We start from the raw sequence: 18,615 nt of genomic DNA on the forward strand, positions 1-18,615 counted from the left end.
GAACAATGGGCAGCTGCCAGGTCAGGAGACCTGGGACCTCACAGACAGCACAAATGTAAAAATATCACTAGAGCTTTATTGCAGGCCAAGGGGCCTGTCACAAGTACCCCCACAAGGGGCAAGTGTCTTGTTCCTCTAGCCCCTGCCACAAAGACAGAACCCAGGTGCTAAGGGCCAATGAGTGCAGGTGGCTTTAGCCCAACCAGAGAGGAAATATCAACAGTGCCATGAGTTGCCTATTTCCCCTATGTCCCCAAGGCAGGCTGGCACAAGAAAGAATATGGAGGAGAAATTACAGTAGGGTAGCAGTTAGTGAATACAGGGATCTGGAGTCCTAGTTCAATCACCAAGAAGGTAAGGGCCACGACGAGTGGGAGAAGCAGGGGCCCAGGCCTCCGTGTTCCAGCAGGGCAGGAAGACCTTTCAGGCCATTGTTGCAGTTCCGGTGCCGGAGGAAGCAAATGCCCCCAGGGAGCTGGAGTGCTCAGGCTCCTGGATAGACAGACATGACAACTGGATCCTGGGGTTCACATGAGTCAGGAGCGGGAGCTTCCCACACTGGAATTGCTGCAGTCTAGGAGGTTCTGAAACAGGAAGAGGAAAACGCATGTCCTATGCACGTGGTTGTTACTCCCCATCCACCATACTCCTCCCCAACCTCAGAAATCCCCCATCAACCCCTCATCGCTCTTCCTCCTGGGACCCATCTGTCTACACCCCACCCTCCCATCCTTACTTCCTTACCTAAAGGGATGATCTTGGAGGGTTTCCGCTCAAGCTCAAAAGAAAGCACAATAGGGCGGAGGACAGAGAGGCTGGTACAAAGTGTCCGGAGGAAGAGGGTCAAGGGCTCATCAGTCTTGGCTGAGGACTAAAAAGGGAAGCTCAGGATTAATCAGAACTCAAAATTCCTAAACTCTCTACTAAGCCCTCAGGAACCTGGGTATCTGAGCCCCACCTCCCAGCCACATCTCACCTCAGGTTGGGCTCCAGGCCCTATAAACTGCAAGGCCACTTTCCCTGGCCCTCTGACAAGCTCTAGGAGGGAGGTCCACTCACTAGGACACAGCCCTAGTGCTGCTGCCACATGATGGTTCCGACAGGTCACCACAGCTTCAGCAGTCCCATCCTCCACCAGGAGCCTGGGGTAGAAACAGAAACTCCCAGAGCAAACCCAGGGCCAGTCACCTGAACCCAACATGCCTCCCTCTCCACTGTGTCATCTTTAACTCACTTACCCTTATTCATTCAAAAATATTTATCAAAGCAATTCCCACAAGCCAAGAATTATGTTAACACAGAGACAGCACACAGGCAAAGCCATGTAATAGGGAAATAAATGGGGTGATAGGTGCCCACTTTGCACTCTCACCTGATGCTGGCCTGGCTTACAGATGTCTGAGTGGGGCAAGTGGAACCCTGATGAGTACACCTTCCCTGGGATGAAGAAAGTGGTTGGAAACATCCTCTTGGTCCCATCACATCCCTCTGCACCAAAGCACCCAGCCCAGCCTGCCCCTCCCATACCTGGATGGAGACACTGGTACAGTGAGCACACACCCAGAGGAGCTGAAGGCTGAAGACAGAAACGATATGGCAGGAGGCAACGGCCTGGAATGGGGCCTGGCCACCCTGCAGCAGTCTAGCCAGGTAGATGTGGGGCAGAGGAACACTAAAGGCGAGAGAGACGGGTGTCAAGAAACAGTCAAAGGGGTTCTGAAGGCTGGGTCTATCTGGGAGCACTCAGCAGGCTTAGGGATGGAGATAATAGTGGCACCCATGCTCTCCTGGAAGCCCCATGGTCCCCATTTTGATTTCTGATCTCAAATCATCATCAATTATTTCTCAGGCTTGAACAACCAAGATGTTAGCCCAGAAAAGATAGTTGCATTTTAGCCTGAAAAGCCTTTAAGAGCTTAGAACACCAAATCTTTCTGGGTAAAATGACAGGTATTGGGCATTTTTATTTGGGACTCTGACTCAACACATTCTGCTAGGCTTGGAAATGATTGTAGTTATGGCAAAAATTCCAGAACCAGGAACATGTGTGGGATGCAGATGTGAGGCTGTGAAGTTTGGGGATCAGGACCTGGGGCACTGACCTGACTGTGGTTTCCGGGGGGAAGTTCAGGACCTGCATATAAGTGGATGACTGGAAACAACAGTAAACATTGTGGGATCTGCAAGTAGAAGAGGAGGAAAAAGAAGTCAGTTTGAGGTTGGAACGGGGAACAGGTGTGGCTACTCCCCTGAGGAATGCACCCTCGCCCAGGCTCTATTAAAGGAGGGAATAATGAGGGAAGGACTGGTCTGGAACATCTCGTGAGGGTAGAGGGCATAAATTCCAGAGTAACATAGCAAACATAATATCGAAAAGGAGGTGTCGCTGTAGCATAGTTAGGTAGCGGTGAACATTCAAGAAAACCACATCAGTAGGGAGAGGAGGCAAAGCCAGCTACGTAGATCTTTACCTGGAAACTCTTTTCTCCAGCTGGTTAAAGTAGACCCGGGCTCCTGGAAGGAGTCCTAGTGGGGGAGGCAAGTGTGGGCCTTCGATATATATGTCCAAGTGAGGGCGGAATTCACAATCAGCAGATTCCACAGCCACAGTTATCTTCACACACCCTCTCTTGGCTTCAGTGCTCCCTACGGAAGGAAAGGGGAGGGGCCAGTGGTGTCTGTCTGGATCACAAGGTCCCATCACTCCATTTTATACCTTCCGCCAAAGGAGGTGTCATTACCTGGCTTTGTCCGGATAGCAGCAGGAAGTGGCTCACACAGAGTCCGTGACAGAATCTCAGCTGAGAAAGACACCAAGGAATCGGTGAAGCTGAAGGGTCAAAAAAATATAGTGAGAATGGAGGCCTAAGAAAGCAGAGAATGGAGAGTCAGGTCCAGGGACAGAAAAAGTAGCCAGAGTCTCTGCTAGAAAGTCATCTATAAGGTTCTGAAAACTCTCATTCTGTGTTGAACCACACACTGAAAGTAACAGGGCTTTTGGGGGTGGGGGGTGGGGTAATAAAAATAAAAACAACAGGGCTTATGGGAAAAATAAGGTTGTGGCAGGTAACTCAAAACCTATACAACTTTGTAATCAGAGGTCTTACCAAGAAGTACACCAGCAGAATTAAATCTCCGCTTCCATCTTAGTCAGTCCATTATCTACAGTTTACATGCTGGGGCTCATGCCCCCTCCTTCAAATCATAGATCCTTAAACACATTCACTTCGGCCCTAACTGGTTTGGGTCAGTGGTTAGAGCATCAGCCTGCAGACTGAAGGTTCCTGGGTTCAATTCTGATCAAGGGCACATGCCGGGTTGCAGGCTCTATCCCCAGTGGGGGGCTTGCAGGAGGCAGCCAATCAATGATTCTCTCTCATCATTGATGTTTCTCTCTCTCCCTCTTCCTTCCTCTCTAAAATCAATAAAAAGTATATTAAAGAAAAAAATTCACTTCTAGTAGAGACCTGTTTCATAAAAACTGCACCTACAATTCAGTAGGGTTTTGTTCGTTTGTTTAATACAGGAGAAATATCTCTGCAGCTTCTTATTTTAAATTTATTTTTATTAATCCTTACCCAAGGGTATTTTTCCATTGATTTAAAAAAATTTTTTTTATTGATTTCAGAGAGGAAGGGAGAAAGAGAAACATCGATGATGAGAGAGAATCATTGATCAGCTGCCTCCTGCACGCCCCACACTGGAGATCGAGCCTGGAACCTGGGCATGTGCCCCAACAGGAAGTCAAATTGTGACCTCTTGGTCCAAAGGTTGACATTCAACCACTCAGCCATGCAGCCAGGTGGGCTCCACTGATTTTTAGACAGAGTGGAAGGAAGGGGGAGAGATGGGAGAGAGAGAAACATCGATGTGAGAGAGACACATCAATTGGTTGCCTCCTGCACACATCCTGCAACCAAGGCATGTACTCTTGACCGGAATCGAACTCGGGACCCATGGGCTGATAGTCTATCCACTGAGGCAAACTGGCTCGGGCTCTCTGCAGCTTCTTCATTTGCACTTGCAGCCACCCTGAAAAGCTTACATGAGGGAAGTATAGTTGTTCCTAAAGCCATAAGCCACTTCTTGTACTAAAGGAAAGCTCTTCTCTATAGATTCTCAGTGTTTGTCCTTACACTTTTTTTATTGTTTCTTACATTTCCTCTTCTTGCTAAGGCTTTTCCTGACTTGTGAGAAAGCCTGCTCATGATCACTTCAAAACAGTAACATGCTGGGGGGAAATCAGGTATGAAACACAATTTCCATCTTACACCGACATCTTCCTGTAGGACAGCGGTTCTCAACCTGTGGGTCGTGACCCCTTTGGCGGTCGAACGACCCTTTCACAGGGGTCGCCTAAGACCATCCTGCATATCAGATATTTACATTACGATTCATAACAGTAGCAACATTGCAGTTATGAAGTGGCAAAGAAAATAATTTTATGGTTGGGTCCCAACATGAGGAACCGTATTTAAAGGGCCAGAGGTTGAGAACCACTGCTGTAGGAGCTAAATCACAGGAAAGAAACACGCTGTAGCAGAGAATGGACCATTCACCGTATCTAACCACGGCAGAGGAGCAGAGGGCAGCCAATGAGCTGGAGAAGCTGGCAGACATTTACTTGTCACTGAGCAGGTCGGTCAGCGAGGATTCAGGCAGTGCCTTGTTGGTACTCGGCACATCTGGGATGTCCCGGGAGCGCTCAAGTTCCAGGGTCCATGCATCCTGGACAGTGAGGCAGGATGTACAGCCGGCCAACTCCAGAGGACGCTGCGATACACAGGAAGAACCGCCCTCCTCAAACAATGCTGGTGTCTGCCAGGAAATGGGAAGACAATGGACTCGAGTGTGCCCTGGTCCTGAGGAAGGTTCACAAAATACTATGACCCAATTTTGACTTCTCTCTGGAGCCTGATGAAGGAAGTGACTTAGAAATAGACAATCTTTCGATTTGATCGAGATCTACCTTATTGCTAGGAGACCTAGAGAGTGACCAGGCACTGGCACTTCCTCTCCAGATCCCAAGCCAAAAAAATCTTTCTGGGGGAGGGTCTGATGACGTAGGGCACTCACGGGAGGGCCAGGAGCCACGAGTCGGTACACTTGCCCAGGGTGCAAGAACTCGAACCAGCGGACTGAGGGGCCAATAAAGATGAGGAGAATCTGTGAGGAAGGACAGCGGGGGTCCTTGGGTTTCAGACAGGAGCCAGGGGCACACAGGTCAAGCCCTAGATCTTTGAAGTCCCAGCTCACCTTCGGATCCTTGTTCTCATCTCCCCTGTGCTCAGGTGGGCCCCAACCAGTTCCCTCCTTCCTCTGGGTACCCCCGAGCCAGCTCCCTGATATGTGGAAACTGAGGGTGGGCTTGGCCACCTCTGGACTGGCTCCTGGGGGACCACAAAAGTTCCTCTTCATCAGTGCCTCCTTGTGGGACAGCAAGAACAGCCGGCTCTGTTCTGTGTGGGGACCCTCGGGGAGGGAAGGCTCTGCCTGAGGAGGTGTGGAGGAGGTGGCTGAGTGAAGGAGAGGCCTGGGCATAGGCCAGATCAGGGCGTCAGCCAGAAAGAACTGGACATAGACTCTGTTGGCGAAAGGAACAGGTTTCTTAGTGAGACAGGCATTGGGTGTTGTGGCCCCAGCATCCAACCTCTGCTTCAGGCCCTTCCCCTTCCCCTTACAGACTTGGAGGGTAGCCACTCCCCCAGAAGCCGACCTGGCCCGCTGCTCCTGGATGAAGCCTGCCGCGCTCAGCTCCTGCCAGGAAGGAAAGCTGCTCCTGACATTCCTCTCGATGACCAGCTGGAAGCGCTCTGCCCGCACCAAGCAGCCTGAGGAAAGAAGCTTTCTGTTCTGGCAACAGAGAGACCCGCGGAGTGGGGAGCAGAGCAGACCATCCTGCCGGTCTTGCTGCCCAATCCAGACCTGGCCTGACCCCACCTCAGGGGGATGACACTCCAAGGGAAACCATTCCACCCGTATGTCGTCCCACCCCTGGCCTCCGAGGCTGAAAGGCATCGATCTCCTTTCTCACAAATCCATACAACGCCTGCCTGTTCCCAGATCTAAGAAAACTTTGCTTTCCAGAACTTCCTTGTCTACAAATCTCAGTGGGTCCAATAAGACCATTATTCCTCCAAACGAAGAAGGTGGGAAGTGGGAGCGGCCATCTGGTGTGCGCGTTAGGCTCGAGGTAGGGATTGGAAGTCTGGCTAGGGAGCCCCGTGCTCCTTTTCTCTACTTGCTGACACCAGTCTCCCAAACTTCTCCCCAAACGCGATGAACGTCTGCCACTTCGGCATCTCTAGAAAATCCCAGCAGGTGCTTCCTCTCAAACCCCATGTGCTGAGACCCTCTACTCCACGACGACCCTCTCTCTACTTCTGGCCTCCAAACCTAGGAGCCGGGGGTCGGTGACGGGCTGCGAGCGCTCATTCAGGAGTAGGCAGGGGAGGGAACCACTTTGGTCCCGAAGCTGCAGACAACCTTTATGAGATGAAGCCACCAGAACCCCAAGTAAAACCTGCAGGGAGATGAAAGCCAAGGTATCAAGTATTTATTAAGCACATATTGAGCATCTATTATGTGCGAGGTACTGTTAAAGGTTAGCTACAACGTAAAAAAGACATGGTCTCTAACCTCAAAGAACTTATATTAGAGGGGGGAAGACAGATGTGAAAAACACACACATGCGTTCACACACTTGGTAGTAGGAGAGAAAGTGTTCAAATCGAAGTTAGAGAACCTCAGCAGACACAAGAAGAAGTTTGGGTTTTATTTTACGTGCACTGGGGAAAACAACAAAAGGATTTAAAGCCAGAGAGTTTTGTCATCCAAGTTGCATTTTACCTCACTCTTTCTAGTTGCTGCAGGGAGGGGTGGTCTAGTTAGAAGGCTAGTCAGTCAACATGATGAAAAATGACGACGACAGTGGTAGTGAGAATGGCAGAGAGGAAGTGCCCTGAGCCCTGCTGGAGCCCACTTACCTGGGCTGGATGGAAGGTGGCGGGCAGCAGGCAGAGCCAGGACCAGGCCAGGCGCTGATTGAGTTGGCAACTGGTCAGGTGAGAAACTTCTGGGACAGGCAGGAGGGTCTTAGGGTCAAAGGAAGTCCAGGCCCTGGACTGCCCTTCCTCTTTCAGGGCGGCCAGAGTGGGGAAGGAGCAAGGAGTTTGCAGCCGAGTGTACTGTCAGGAGAGAAGAAAAATCGGATCGGGCATCCCGTGTACGCCCCCGCCAGCCCGTTTCCCCATCCTCACACCTTCTGGAGTGGACAGCAATGTGGCTCTTCAAGGATCTCCTTGTGTGCGTTCCGACTGGGGATGCCCGGTGGAGCTAGAGCGTCCAGGGCAGGAGCCAGGAGTTGCAGTCCCAGGCTGGGGCTCCCGCGACAGGAGCACTGCAGGAACTGGTGGTGTCTCAGCACGTGGGGACACAGCCTTGGGAAAGGAGCTGAGTCACTTTCCCCAAGACCCTGCCTCTCCCAGGACCCTGCTTCCCTCACAGAGGTGGTGTCCTACCCCCAGTGCCAGCCCAGCCCAGACCCTCATCCTCCTCACTTGCAGGCCAGCTCCTCCAGGGCCTTGGTAACCCACAGGTAGAGGGGAAGTCCTAACTGACGCTCCCATACCAGCTGCTCATACAGGGAGGCCCCCCAGGCTTGGAGGGAAGACTGAGTCTCAGGCTTCTGACGAGAGAAGCCCCGAAGTAGAACAGCACCGCGGAGACAAGCGGCGAGCACCGGCCTTCTTGTCCCTCCGCCCACTGACTGGAGGAGGTGAACATCCTGGAGCTGGGGGCAAGCAGAAAAGGTGAAGCAGCAGAGGTGAAGGCCACTCAGTGACCCCACGCAGAGCTGGCTGCAGTTTTCCCGCCCGGGTCCCAATTTCTCCCATACAGGTCATTTCCTCTCATCCCCCACGCCTCGCCTTCCATCACAACCCACCGTCCCTGGGGAAGCCTTCATCTCTCATCAGCTCCACTCAGCCCTTCTGTGGGCCAGGGGGCTCCGGCTGGCATGGCTTCCCTGCTCAGCAGGCTGCCTGACCTCATCTGGCCCTCGCTACACCTGCGCTTCAGCTCCCACATCTCCTCCTCCAGGTAGATGCCCTTCTGTGAAGGAGATGCTCTGGTCCCAAGCCCTCCTCCTTTTGCCCCGGCCTCTACTTTCTGATCTGAGCTCTCATCCAAATCATTCTTAACAAACGCACATGCCCACCCCCCAATACACCCTTATTGTTTTTATATTTCTGTTGTAAAGGTCCCCACCCCGCGGCCAGAAAAGACCAGCCTAGAAAGGCAGAAGCAGCTGCTGAGGAGCCTCTTTGGTCAGCAGCCTGATCCCTCACATACCTCCAGACAGACTCCTGGTCGCACCACCCGCCTGAGGCCATGGAACGGCTGGTAGGAAAGGCAGAGCCCCAGCTGCCCATCCAGCTCATAGAGGCCAGCGGGCTGATTCAGCACGCCAGTGACCGTTCCCTGCAAAGAGGTCAAAGGGCCTGTTCATCCCCATTCCCTTCCTCTTTGGAGACCCAGTTTCCTGCCCCTGAAGCTCTAGGACCTCTCCCTTATGCTCACCGTATATGACAGGAGCCTGGAGTCCCGGGAAAGACCCTTTTGCTCCTGCCTGTCTTGGATGTTGCTTGTCCCGGGGAGTGGCTTGGGGTCAGCCTCCAAGAGAGTTCTGCCCAACTCCAGGTCCAGGTCCAGCTCTCGCACGCATTCTGGTTTCAGCGGCAACAGATGAGAGGAGGGGTTGGTGGTCCAAACACGGTAACGGTGACCATGAATCTTGGATGCGCGCAGCTCTGTCAGCACGTAGGCCCTGCCAGGCCAAAGGGCTCGGTGCCAAACCAGCTGGGCGGGGACCTGGCTTGTGCAGAGGCAGGCAACATGGACACGAGATGCTTCTCACAAGCTATCCTTCTGTCCCTTTCCATCATAATTTAACCTCAAAGACCTGCCCTTAGGAGCTTTCCTTGCCTCATCTTCCTTGTTTGCCAATTAAATCTTAAGCCATAGAACTTTTAGGATCTCTTTTCTCTCTTAGGAGATGCCAAATCCCTCCCCCAAGATACAAACCATCCCTAAAACTTCCTTCCAAATACATAAATATTCCATTCAGAAACTTATATCCTTTTTGCATTTCCCCTCTCTCACCCTATAACGTATAAACAATTTCTATTTATTTAGTCAATACGCACTGGGTACGTATGTATCCAGTATTAGGATAGATGTTATGGGAACTATAATAGACTGTTCCCTCTTCTCCAGCATATTTCAAACCACAGACACAAACCCAAGTAACAATATGGAGCCATGGATGATCAAGAGGCACAAAGAATGCACACTGACTAAGGACGGGTCGGAATGACTGAAAGGCCAAGTGAAAGAAGAGAAACTTGAAGGGCATCTTGAAGTGGAGAGAGAGAGAAGAAGAATTCAAGAAGAGGCAACATCGTAGAAATGTTCAGAACTTAGAACAAGCAATGCAATGAAAACACTGGCCAGGATGAAAAAGGAATGTTCTTGGCAGTTGCATAGAAAAATGAGAAATATCAAAGTAGGAAAATATTAGTAAAAGTACACAGCTTGAATTGACTCTAATCCTCACCTGCACAATGATGGATACATGGCTGCCAGCTTGGCTGCCAGCTGGGGATAATTCACCAAGAGACGCAATGAAGTAAGCTCTCTTTTTACTTTTCACCAGAGCACTCAATCGAACCAGCTTCCCAGCCAGGTTTGGCTGTATAACTCTGAGCTTGCTTCTAAAGAAGGGAGAAAGAAGAGAGGAAGAAGTCATTATTTCTCTTCTTTTCCCCTGCAAATTCCTCCCCTTCCCTGTAAAGAATAATCCAATTATGATTATAAATTTCCGTTTTGGTCTCCTCATCAGGGAGGCAGCGTCCCACCGAGATCCAGCTATTATTCTCTTGTCTGTCTTTCCTTAATCCTTTCACCGCCCCCACTCGGGATCACCCTTGGTCGTGCTGACGTGGCACAAATGGCGCCCAACCAGGGACTGAGTTCTGGGACCAGGGCCTGAGTTTTGGCCGTAAGAAGTGACGTCCGAGCAGGCCCCTTTGGCCGTAACAAATGGCGAGACACAAATGGCGTCCGAACAGGCCTGAGTTCGGGGGAACTTAAAAAAGGTGGTTGGGTGAAAGGAGGCTCCAAAGGCGCGCGCATAAGGTAAGAAGAAAACAAAAGAAAAGAAAAGAAAGTAAGCTTAAAGAGCAAAAGTGAGATAAGGCCAAAAAACAAAGAGGTAGGGAGCCGAAGTGTGGTAATATTAGCTCGGTGTAAAATATGCGAAATACAGGGTCACAAGATAAAAATGTATATATATCTATGCTTAAAGCCATGTTCAGAGCATGAGGCTGTTCCGTAAAACAGCAACAGCTCCTTGAGTTGTTAAATGTTGTAAAGAAGATTTGTCCTTGGTTTCCTGAGGATGGAGAGGTAAATATGGAAATATGGGAAAAGGTATGGAAGCAACTTAAAGATTGCTATATAGCCGGAGGCCCAGAGAAGATTCCTAGTTCTATCTTCAGTTTGTGGTCCATGATTCGGGACCACTTGGAGCCCCTTCCGGAGGGAGGATGGAAGAATGTGGCAGGAGATGTAAGACAAATAGTAGAAAGTGACCAGAGGCTGCCAATTCCACTTACACCTTCTGCACCTCCATTACCTCCTCCAGTCCACCATTCCTATGGGGGAAAGCCCTCTGGATAAGGTGCTTCCTCCCAAAAAAGAAGGAGAGTTGGAGGAGGAGGCAGAGAGGGAACAACGCAGGCAGGACTGGGATGATGGGGGTCTAAGACAAGCCTTCGGGAAGCTGACTATTACTCGTAAGCCTCTCAAGTCGCCTTCTAAACAAGCAAGAACAAGAGTGGGATCTCTGTCTCTATTCCAGTGGTCTCTGTATGACACTAGGCAGACTGGGGAAGACACTTCAGGATTTAGTAGCCAATCAAACTCTTAAAATGCAATTACTAAAACAAAAAGGGGGAGAAGAGGTTGTGTTTGTGTCTCTCCAGAAGGAGCAGTGCAGCCAATTTGGGTGCCAGAACGTACATGCGACACCACAATGGACCCAGAGAAGCTCCTTGTCCCACCGAGAAACATTGCTGTGTCTATAGTTTTGTTAATAACCAGAAGTTTGTTTTGATGTTTTGAAAAAAAATTTCCATTTTCCCATGGGTATTCCAAAGAGGCCATATTATTCCCTTTATTTGGAGCATCTCATCAATATTACTCTCAATACCTTTCTCTCCTTCTTTGCACTGACTCACCATCCTCCTCCCGGTTTCATAGTGCTCCCTCTTCCCCTGGAGAGCGAAGAATTACCTGTGCCTGAGGAGGCGGGAAGCAGCCTCCGGGTAGAGAACAGGAATAGGGGTCGGAGGGCCAGGGCTGATGGTCAAGGGAACCACTGGCACAGGGACACCCCAGAGCTCCAAGTGCCCTTCTCCTGAGGCATTCCACTTGGCAGGAGGAAGGTAACTCCAACTGGGGAACAGAAAGAGATGGCCCAACCAAGAAAGGTCCAGATCTATGAGCTAGGAAAGACCAACATCAAGGGTTAATCAGCATCCCTTTTACCTGCTTCCACCTTTGTTCCCAACACTTAATTGCCTCACTCCCTAGACACCATTCTTGTTAGGATCTGAGGCATCTGGCATCCCCCTTGCTACTCACCTCACAGCCCAGGATACCAGTGTTATCTTTCACATAGAGGCTTCCATTTCTGCACTCTTGTTCCAAGTCCGCCGGTAAGTCTGTTAGTGTCCCTACAAGTAACAGCCGCTCTCGGGGGAGGGCGGCCCCACCGAGTCCAGCCTCTTGGGCCCAAGCCTGATATGCAGTACTGCTCCATGTCAGGTGGCTGCAGCAGGGAAGGTGCTGGTGGCTCCTGAGGTCCTGTACTGAGACAAAGCTGCAGAAGGAAGGGAGCAAAGTTGTGTCCAAACCTAGGAAGTTACACTCAACCCCGACAAATCTCCCCATATCCCAAGGAAAGGTCAATGGGGAAAATGGACTAAGGGAAAAGTTCAATTGATTGAAGGGGGAAAAGATGAAGGGAGAGAGGGAGCGAGATTGCTTAAGGAGAAGGGATAGGGGAGAACTGGATCAGGATAGAGCACTTAGGGGACTTCACTCACTTTGTAACATTTTACTTCTTATAAAAAAGAGCTGAATCAAATATGGCAAATTTTAAGGTTTTAAAAATTGAGCCTTAAGTACTTGGCTAACCACAATGTCAATAAGCTCACTGTTTAGTTCAACTCTTTTTTGCAGGCAACACTTTCTCAATGAAGACAGTAGGGTGCTGATTTACATTCTGGTGGACCAGCAATTTTAGTTACCAACTGGTTTATTTATTTGATTTGTGATCCTTTTTGTCTTTATTCTGAAGCTAACCAGTTGAAGTATATATTTTCCTTTTCTGTGTAGTTATGAATAACATTTATTGATTTGAGAGAGGAAGGGAGAGAGAAAAAAAATCAATTTGTTGCCGAAACCGGTTTGGCTCAGTGGATAGAGCGTCGGCCTGTGGACTGAGGGGTCCCGGGTTCGATTCCGGTCAGGGGCATGTGCCTGGGTTGCGGGCATATCCCCAGTGGGGGATGTGCAGGAGGCAGCTGATCGATGTTTCTCTCTCATCGATGTTTCTAACTCTCTATCTCTCTCCCTTCCTCTCTGTAAAAAATCAATAAAATATGTTTTAAAAAAAAAATCAATTTGTTATTCTATTTATTTATTGGTTGCTTCTTCTTTGGTGTGCCCTAACCAAAGATCAAACCTGCAACCTTGGCATATTGGGATGATGCTAACCAACTGAGCCACTCAGTCAGGGCTATGAATAACATTATATTTTTATTTTTTTAATATATTTTTATTGATTTCACAGAGGGAGAGGAAGAGAGGGATAGAAACATCAATGATGAGAATCATCGATCAGCTGCCTCCTGCACGCCCCCTACTGGGGATCGAGCCTGCAACCCAGGCATGTGCTCTTGACTGGAATCAAACCCAGGACCCTTTAGTTCGCAGGCCGACACTCCATCCACTAAGCCAAACCAACTAGGGCTGAATAACATTTTAATACAGACATTTCTCTTAGTATTCCAGTTTAGAAAATTTCCCCCCATCCTTGTTGATGTTAATATTTTTAAATTACATTTATTGGGGTAACATAAAATTTTCAGGTGTATAAGATTTTAAGTCAAGATCTGTGTACTCTTATGAAGGGCTTTCCACACGAAGTCTAATTTCTTTCCAATACCATATATGTGAGCTCTTTACCCATTTCACCCTCCCTGCACCCTGTTTCTCCTCTGGTAATTACCATTCTGTTGTCTTTGAGTTTTTACTTGTTACTTTTTGTTTTATATTCTACATGAGTGAAATCGTCAGTTTTTGTCCTTTTCTGTCTGACTTATTTCACTTAGCATAATACTTTCAAGATCTATTCATGTTATTGCAAATGGCAATATTTCATCTTTTTTATGGCTGAATTGTATTCCACTGTATGTATATGTACCATATCTTCTTTATCTAATCATCCATCAGTGGACACTTAGGTTGCTTCCATGTCTTTCTTTTTTTTTTAGTTTTTCAGATGTTCCAAATACTTAGAAGGTCATGATCATTTTATTTATTTATTTATTTTTAATATTTTTATTGATTTCAGAGAGAAAGGGAGAGAGAGATAGAAACATCAATGATGAGAGAAAATCATTGATTGGCTGCCTCCTGCATGCCCCCAAATGGGGATGGAGCCCCCAACCTGGGCATGTGCCCTTGACCAGAGTCTAACCCAGGACCCTTCAGTCCACAACTCTATCCACTGAGCGAAACTGGCTAGGGCGTTTCCATGACTTAATTATTGTAAATAATGCTGCAATGAACATAGGGTAAATATATCTTTATATATAAGTGTTTTCATATTTTTCAGGTAAATACTCAGAAGAGGAATTGCTGGATCATATGGGAGTTTTACTCTAGTTTTTTGAGAAATCACTATAGTGTTTCCATAGTGGCTGCACTAATTTACATTCCCACCAAGAGTGTACAAGGGTTCCCTTTTCTCCATATCTTCTCCAACACTTGTTATTTTCCACTGGTGTATAATGAAGTCCATGGATGAGAAATTACACAGAATTTTGAAAATGGTATTTTAGATAACACGGAGTACAATTACATTGTCTTCTCACCAAAGATCCCCTGCCTTCACTGACTGAGACAGATTGCCAAGCTGACTGAAGTGTTGCCCAAATTACATGCAGGTTAAGGGAGTGTCAGGGAAAACATCTCCTGCTCTCAAATAAGTTTGGTAAATGACAAATTAAACAAAGCAGAACAGATTTCTACCTTTTTTATTTTTTAAAAGATAAATATACAGTGATATGTATACTCACATAATACCATAAAAGTAGCTAAAATAAATGAGTTAGAGCTATCGATATGAATAAAACTCAGAAGCGTAATGTCAAGTACAAAAAGCAAATTGCAAAAGATATATGTATATATATATATATATATATATATATGTATGTGTGTGTGTGTGTGTGTGTGTGTGTATACAATTTATATAAAGTCTAAAGGTATGCAAAACTCTACTGTATACTGATTAGGGATAACTGCATATATAGTAAATATATAAGAATATTCACATGAATAAATACTTTATTTTCAAAATAGTATATACTTCTATGAGGTTTCTTTTTGCAGGGTATTTCAAAGCCTTCAATATGTTAATGAGTGTTATGACTCTCTTAGAATAGTTTATCATATCCAATGTCTCTCAAGTTTATTTAGCCATGGAGCCCTTTTCTTATGTTATTTTATTAATATTGCCTAGAACAGCTTAGGAAATGGTACTAAGCAAAACAATAACAAAATACCTTTTACACTTAGTTCTTAAACACAACCATCTGCACTTGGTGAATCTTAGTTTCCTAACACACAAAATAAAATAGTATCAGCTTTCCTCCCCACTTTGAGAGTTCTTTCTCCAAACCTTCTTTCAGGCTTCTCCTCGACCTCTCCCTTCCTTTTCTTCTCTAAAGTTAACTTACGCCTACTTTGGAGAACTACGGGAAAAGCAAAGCAGCTTGATGAAGAATGGAAGTGTCTGGCAGAAGGGGGTGTGTTTCCTCCTTTCCCTCGCCTTACCAAGTTTCCCCTCACTTTTCTCTGGTCCTTCCTTTTCCACTCCAAATCGAACTTCCCCCTGAACCCCAACTTTCCTTACCTGTAGCTGAGGGGCAGTGTAAAACCCTGGTGCCTTCCCTGGGACAACCAGGTAGTCTTCACACAGTCAATTACCAACTGAGTGAACTGGACAGTAGGCTCCTTGCCAGGTGGACACAGGGTCTCTTGGATGAAGGCCTGGGCAGCCTCAAGCCAGGTTTTCTCCTGAGAAAAGTGAATCTAGTTAAAACAACTTCATGACAATCCTGCCCACGAAGAAATTTGGGGAAGAATAAAGGAACAGAAAAAAAAAAAAAATCAAGAGGGCATGTAAATGAAGAGGAAATGTAAAGGAGTTGAGAGCTTAAAGAAATCTTAGAAGTCTTTTAGTCCAGCTATACAATCAACTCAGACAGCTGGCCATCCAGCTCTGGTCTTGCATCTTTCTCTAACAAACCTGCACCAATCCTTAAAGTGCTCAACTGGAACCTATATTCCTCTGTGAACCATCCCAGGTAGAATGCTGCTCCCGCCTTAGGGCTCCCACAGCATCTTGCACATACCTTTATTAAGAGCAATGATCAATAAAGATAGTGGGTCCCATCTTATATAGAGTCTAGCTATGAAGCCAGCAGGTTGAAAAAAAGATTGTTCAAAATCACCCTTGAAAATAATCCTTTAAATTGCTCATAAAGAATAGGACATAGGTCCTAGCCTGTTTGGCTCAGTGGGTAGAGTATAAGGCCTCGGATTGAAGGGTCCTGGGTTTGATTCAGGTCAAGGGCACGTAACCAAGCGCATGCAAGAGGCAAACAATTGATGTCTCTCTCTCACATCTATGCTTCTTGCTCTCTGTCTCTCCCTCTCCTTCTCCCCTTCCACTCTCTCTAAAATATCAATGGAAAAATATCAAAAAAAAAATAGGACATAGTACTTTATAGTAATATAAATGAAAATGTGCCTAATAATGAACAGTACATAAAAAAGGACATGAGTACAATTTTTTATTATTCCATTGTTTAGTCATCTATACTTTTGAATTCCCATAAGCTAAATACATATATAATACAACCCCATTGCATTTGTTTCTTGTACTATCTTTTCATCTAAGATGTGGGCTTCCTAAGGAGGACATGAACTATTTGTATATACTTGTCACAGATTCTGAACACAGTTCTCTCTATATGTAGATAATTCTAGGGCATGGGTCCAGCTTGGCCTTTTCCCAGTGCTAGGCAGCTTTATTTTATAACTACAGGCCTGGTGCATGAAAATTCGTGCATTCAGGGGCGGGGAGGGTCCCTCAGCCGGGCCTGCACCCTCTCACAGTCCAGGAGCCCTTGGGGGATGTCTACCTGCCAGCTTAGGCCCGCTCCCCAAGGGATGGGGCCTAAGCTGGCAGTCAGACATCCCTCTGGCAGCCTGGAAGCCCTCAGGGGATGTACAACTGATGGCTTAGGCCTGCTGCAGCTGCGCTGGCCAGCCATGAGCCAGCTTCTGAGCGGAGCGCCCCCTGTGGAAGAGCACTGACCACCAGGAGGCAGCTCCTGTGTTGAGTGTCTGCCCTCTGGTGGTCAGTACATGTCATAGCAACCGGTCATTCCCAGTGGTTCCCAGTATTCCGCCCTTAGGGTCAATTTGCACATTACCCTTTTATTATATAGGATAGGATTCCGACAGAGTTCAACAATACCTACGGGAAGGACCTTCATCCTTTTTGATCCTCAGTGATAATTCTAAGCCATTACAGTTCTATCCCTGTCCCTCAATGCTCCTTAATTAGCTTTCTGGCCAAACCTCCAGGTTCAGTTCATTTTTAGCAAAAACCAGTCTTCAAGTTCTAGATGACATCAGTGTCCTTGTGGACAGCCCTGCTATTGACGTTCACCTTCACTCCACCTCAGCCACTCTCATACATGGTCAGGGTTGTCAAACCGGGACCAGGTCTTCATTCAGAGCTCCCCATCAGCATAATCAAAGCCCAGACTTTCAGACTTTTTGCGTCTTCCTCTCTTGGTTGCTTTTTTTAAGCCCCTGCTTCTCTGAAAGCCTGTCCATTGCTTGGCACATTGAACGCTACGGTTTCTCTCAAAGCGGTACCTCAGAGTCATCAGTTTCATTAACAATACATGTGATTTGTAGATGACCTCATCTACTGAGTCAGAATGGGAGGGGGGCAGTATTTTAAATAAGCTCCCCAGATTGATAGTGATATAGGCTGAAGTTTGACAACACTGGACATTTTCCTCTCAATGACTTCACCCACTGGATGCCATGGATAGATGCTGATGGTTCCTAAACCTCTACTTTAGCTCTAGTTCTACCCATGCGCCTGGCAGACTCTCCACCTGGCCAACCTGCAGGCACCACAGCTGCTCACCGCTGAACTTTTCACAACATCCACTCCTCTTCCAGTGCTCACTAACCTTGCAAATAGCATCCCCAAGCACACAGTTCGACCCTGCAACCCGGATGTCCTCATCCCGCTTCCCTTTTCAATCTGCCTTCACCCCTGGTCCCTCGACATCAGTGCCTCGGCCAGGATCACCGTCCTCTCTGGTTGCCTGGCAACCACAGCCTTCTAACTGGTACTCTCTAGTCCACTTTCCACGCTGCCACCTCAGGATGTGAAAACACGAATCTCATCCAATCCTTTTTCTCCTTAAAACCCTCAATAACTCCCAACTGGCCTCAGGTTCGAGTCGCTGCTTAGCAAGACTTACAAGCCTGTCGGCTCTGATTCCTCCATCACCACGCATCTGAACGTGTTGTTTTTCAAGGACACCTTCTCTACCTCTTGCCTTTAACCATGTTTTTGCCTCCGCCTTGAACGCTCCTTCAGTGATTTTTTTTGCTTTGCGAACTCTTTACACGCACTTTGGGTCTCAAAAGCTTTTCCTGATGACCAGTTACCGCCGCGTCAGGGGTCTCCCCCAAGACACCCACAGTGCACAGTTCGCCCCCAGTCTGCTCCTGGGCTGGAAGTCTAAAGAGTGGCCCGACACGTGTTTAGGGATCACAGCGGCGCCACAGGCGTGAAGGAATAAATAAATATATTCGCAGAACCAGTGAGAGGGGTAGGACAGGCAGCCTCACAGGTTCCCCCTCGCTGGGCACGGCCAGCGGAGTCAGGGAGGCAAGGTGGGGGCAACAGGAAGAGAAAGAAAAACCAGGACAGACAAGAAAAAAAGGACGAGGGTAGGGGAACAGCACTCACGGAGCCAACAGCCTGAGCGCGGCGAGCCGCCATGATACGCCCCAGGCGTTGCTCCGCGAGCTAAGCCAACCGGCGTCGGCGCGAGTGCTCACGGGAGAGCCGGCCCGTGACGTCATCGGAGGGCGCGTTCTCCGTTGCACCTTCGGCTCCTCCCCCACCCAGAGACCGAGTGCCACGCCCACCAACGCCCCGCC

The 18,615-nt window shown here is 48.0% G+C and overlaps 1 protein-coding gene across 1 annotated transcript; it reads right to left on the bottom strand.

Annotated features, from left to right (window-relative positions):
- Positions 1-54: 54 nt before the first annotated feature.
- CTC1 (CST telomere replication complex component 1) lies at positions 55-18,555 on the bottom strand. Its single transcript, XM_036341941.1, has 23 exons — positions 18,422-18,555; positions 15,266-15,429; positions 11,707-11,944; positions 11,356-11,567; positions 9,617-9,773; positions 8,581-8,871; positions 8,353-8,481; positions 7,560-7,792; positions 7,262-7,439; positions 6,987-7,187; positions 6,397-6,523; positions 5,717-5,831; positions 5,257-5,584; positions 5,077-5,166; positions 4,625-4,818; positions 2,742-2,830; positions 2,472-2,646; positions 2,103-2,180; positions 1,528-1,672; positions 1,373-1,437; positions 977-1,142; positions 745-871; positions 55-584 (listed from the first exon to the last, which is right to left on the bottom strand). The coding sequence occupies exons 1-23, from the start codon at positions 18,452-18,454 to the stop codon at positions 424-426; spliced, it is 3,696 nt and encodes a 1,231-aa protein (XP_036197834.1). The 5' UTR covers positions 18,455-18,555; the 3' UTR covers positions 55-423.
- Between the last annotated feature and the right edge of the window lie 60 nt (positions 18,556-18,615).

The sequence above is a fragment of the Myotis myotis genome, unplaced genomic scaffold (assembly GCF_014108235.1).
Source record: "Myotis myotis isolate mMyoMyo1 unplaced genomic scaffold, mMyoMyo1.p scaffold_m19_p_17, whole genome shotgun sequence".
Taxonomy (NCBI): Eukaryota; Metazoa; Chordata; class Mammalia; order Chiroptera; family Vespertilionidae; genus Myotis; species Myotis myotis.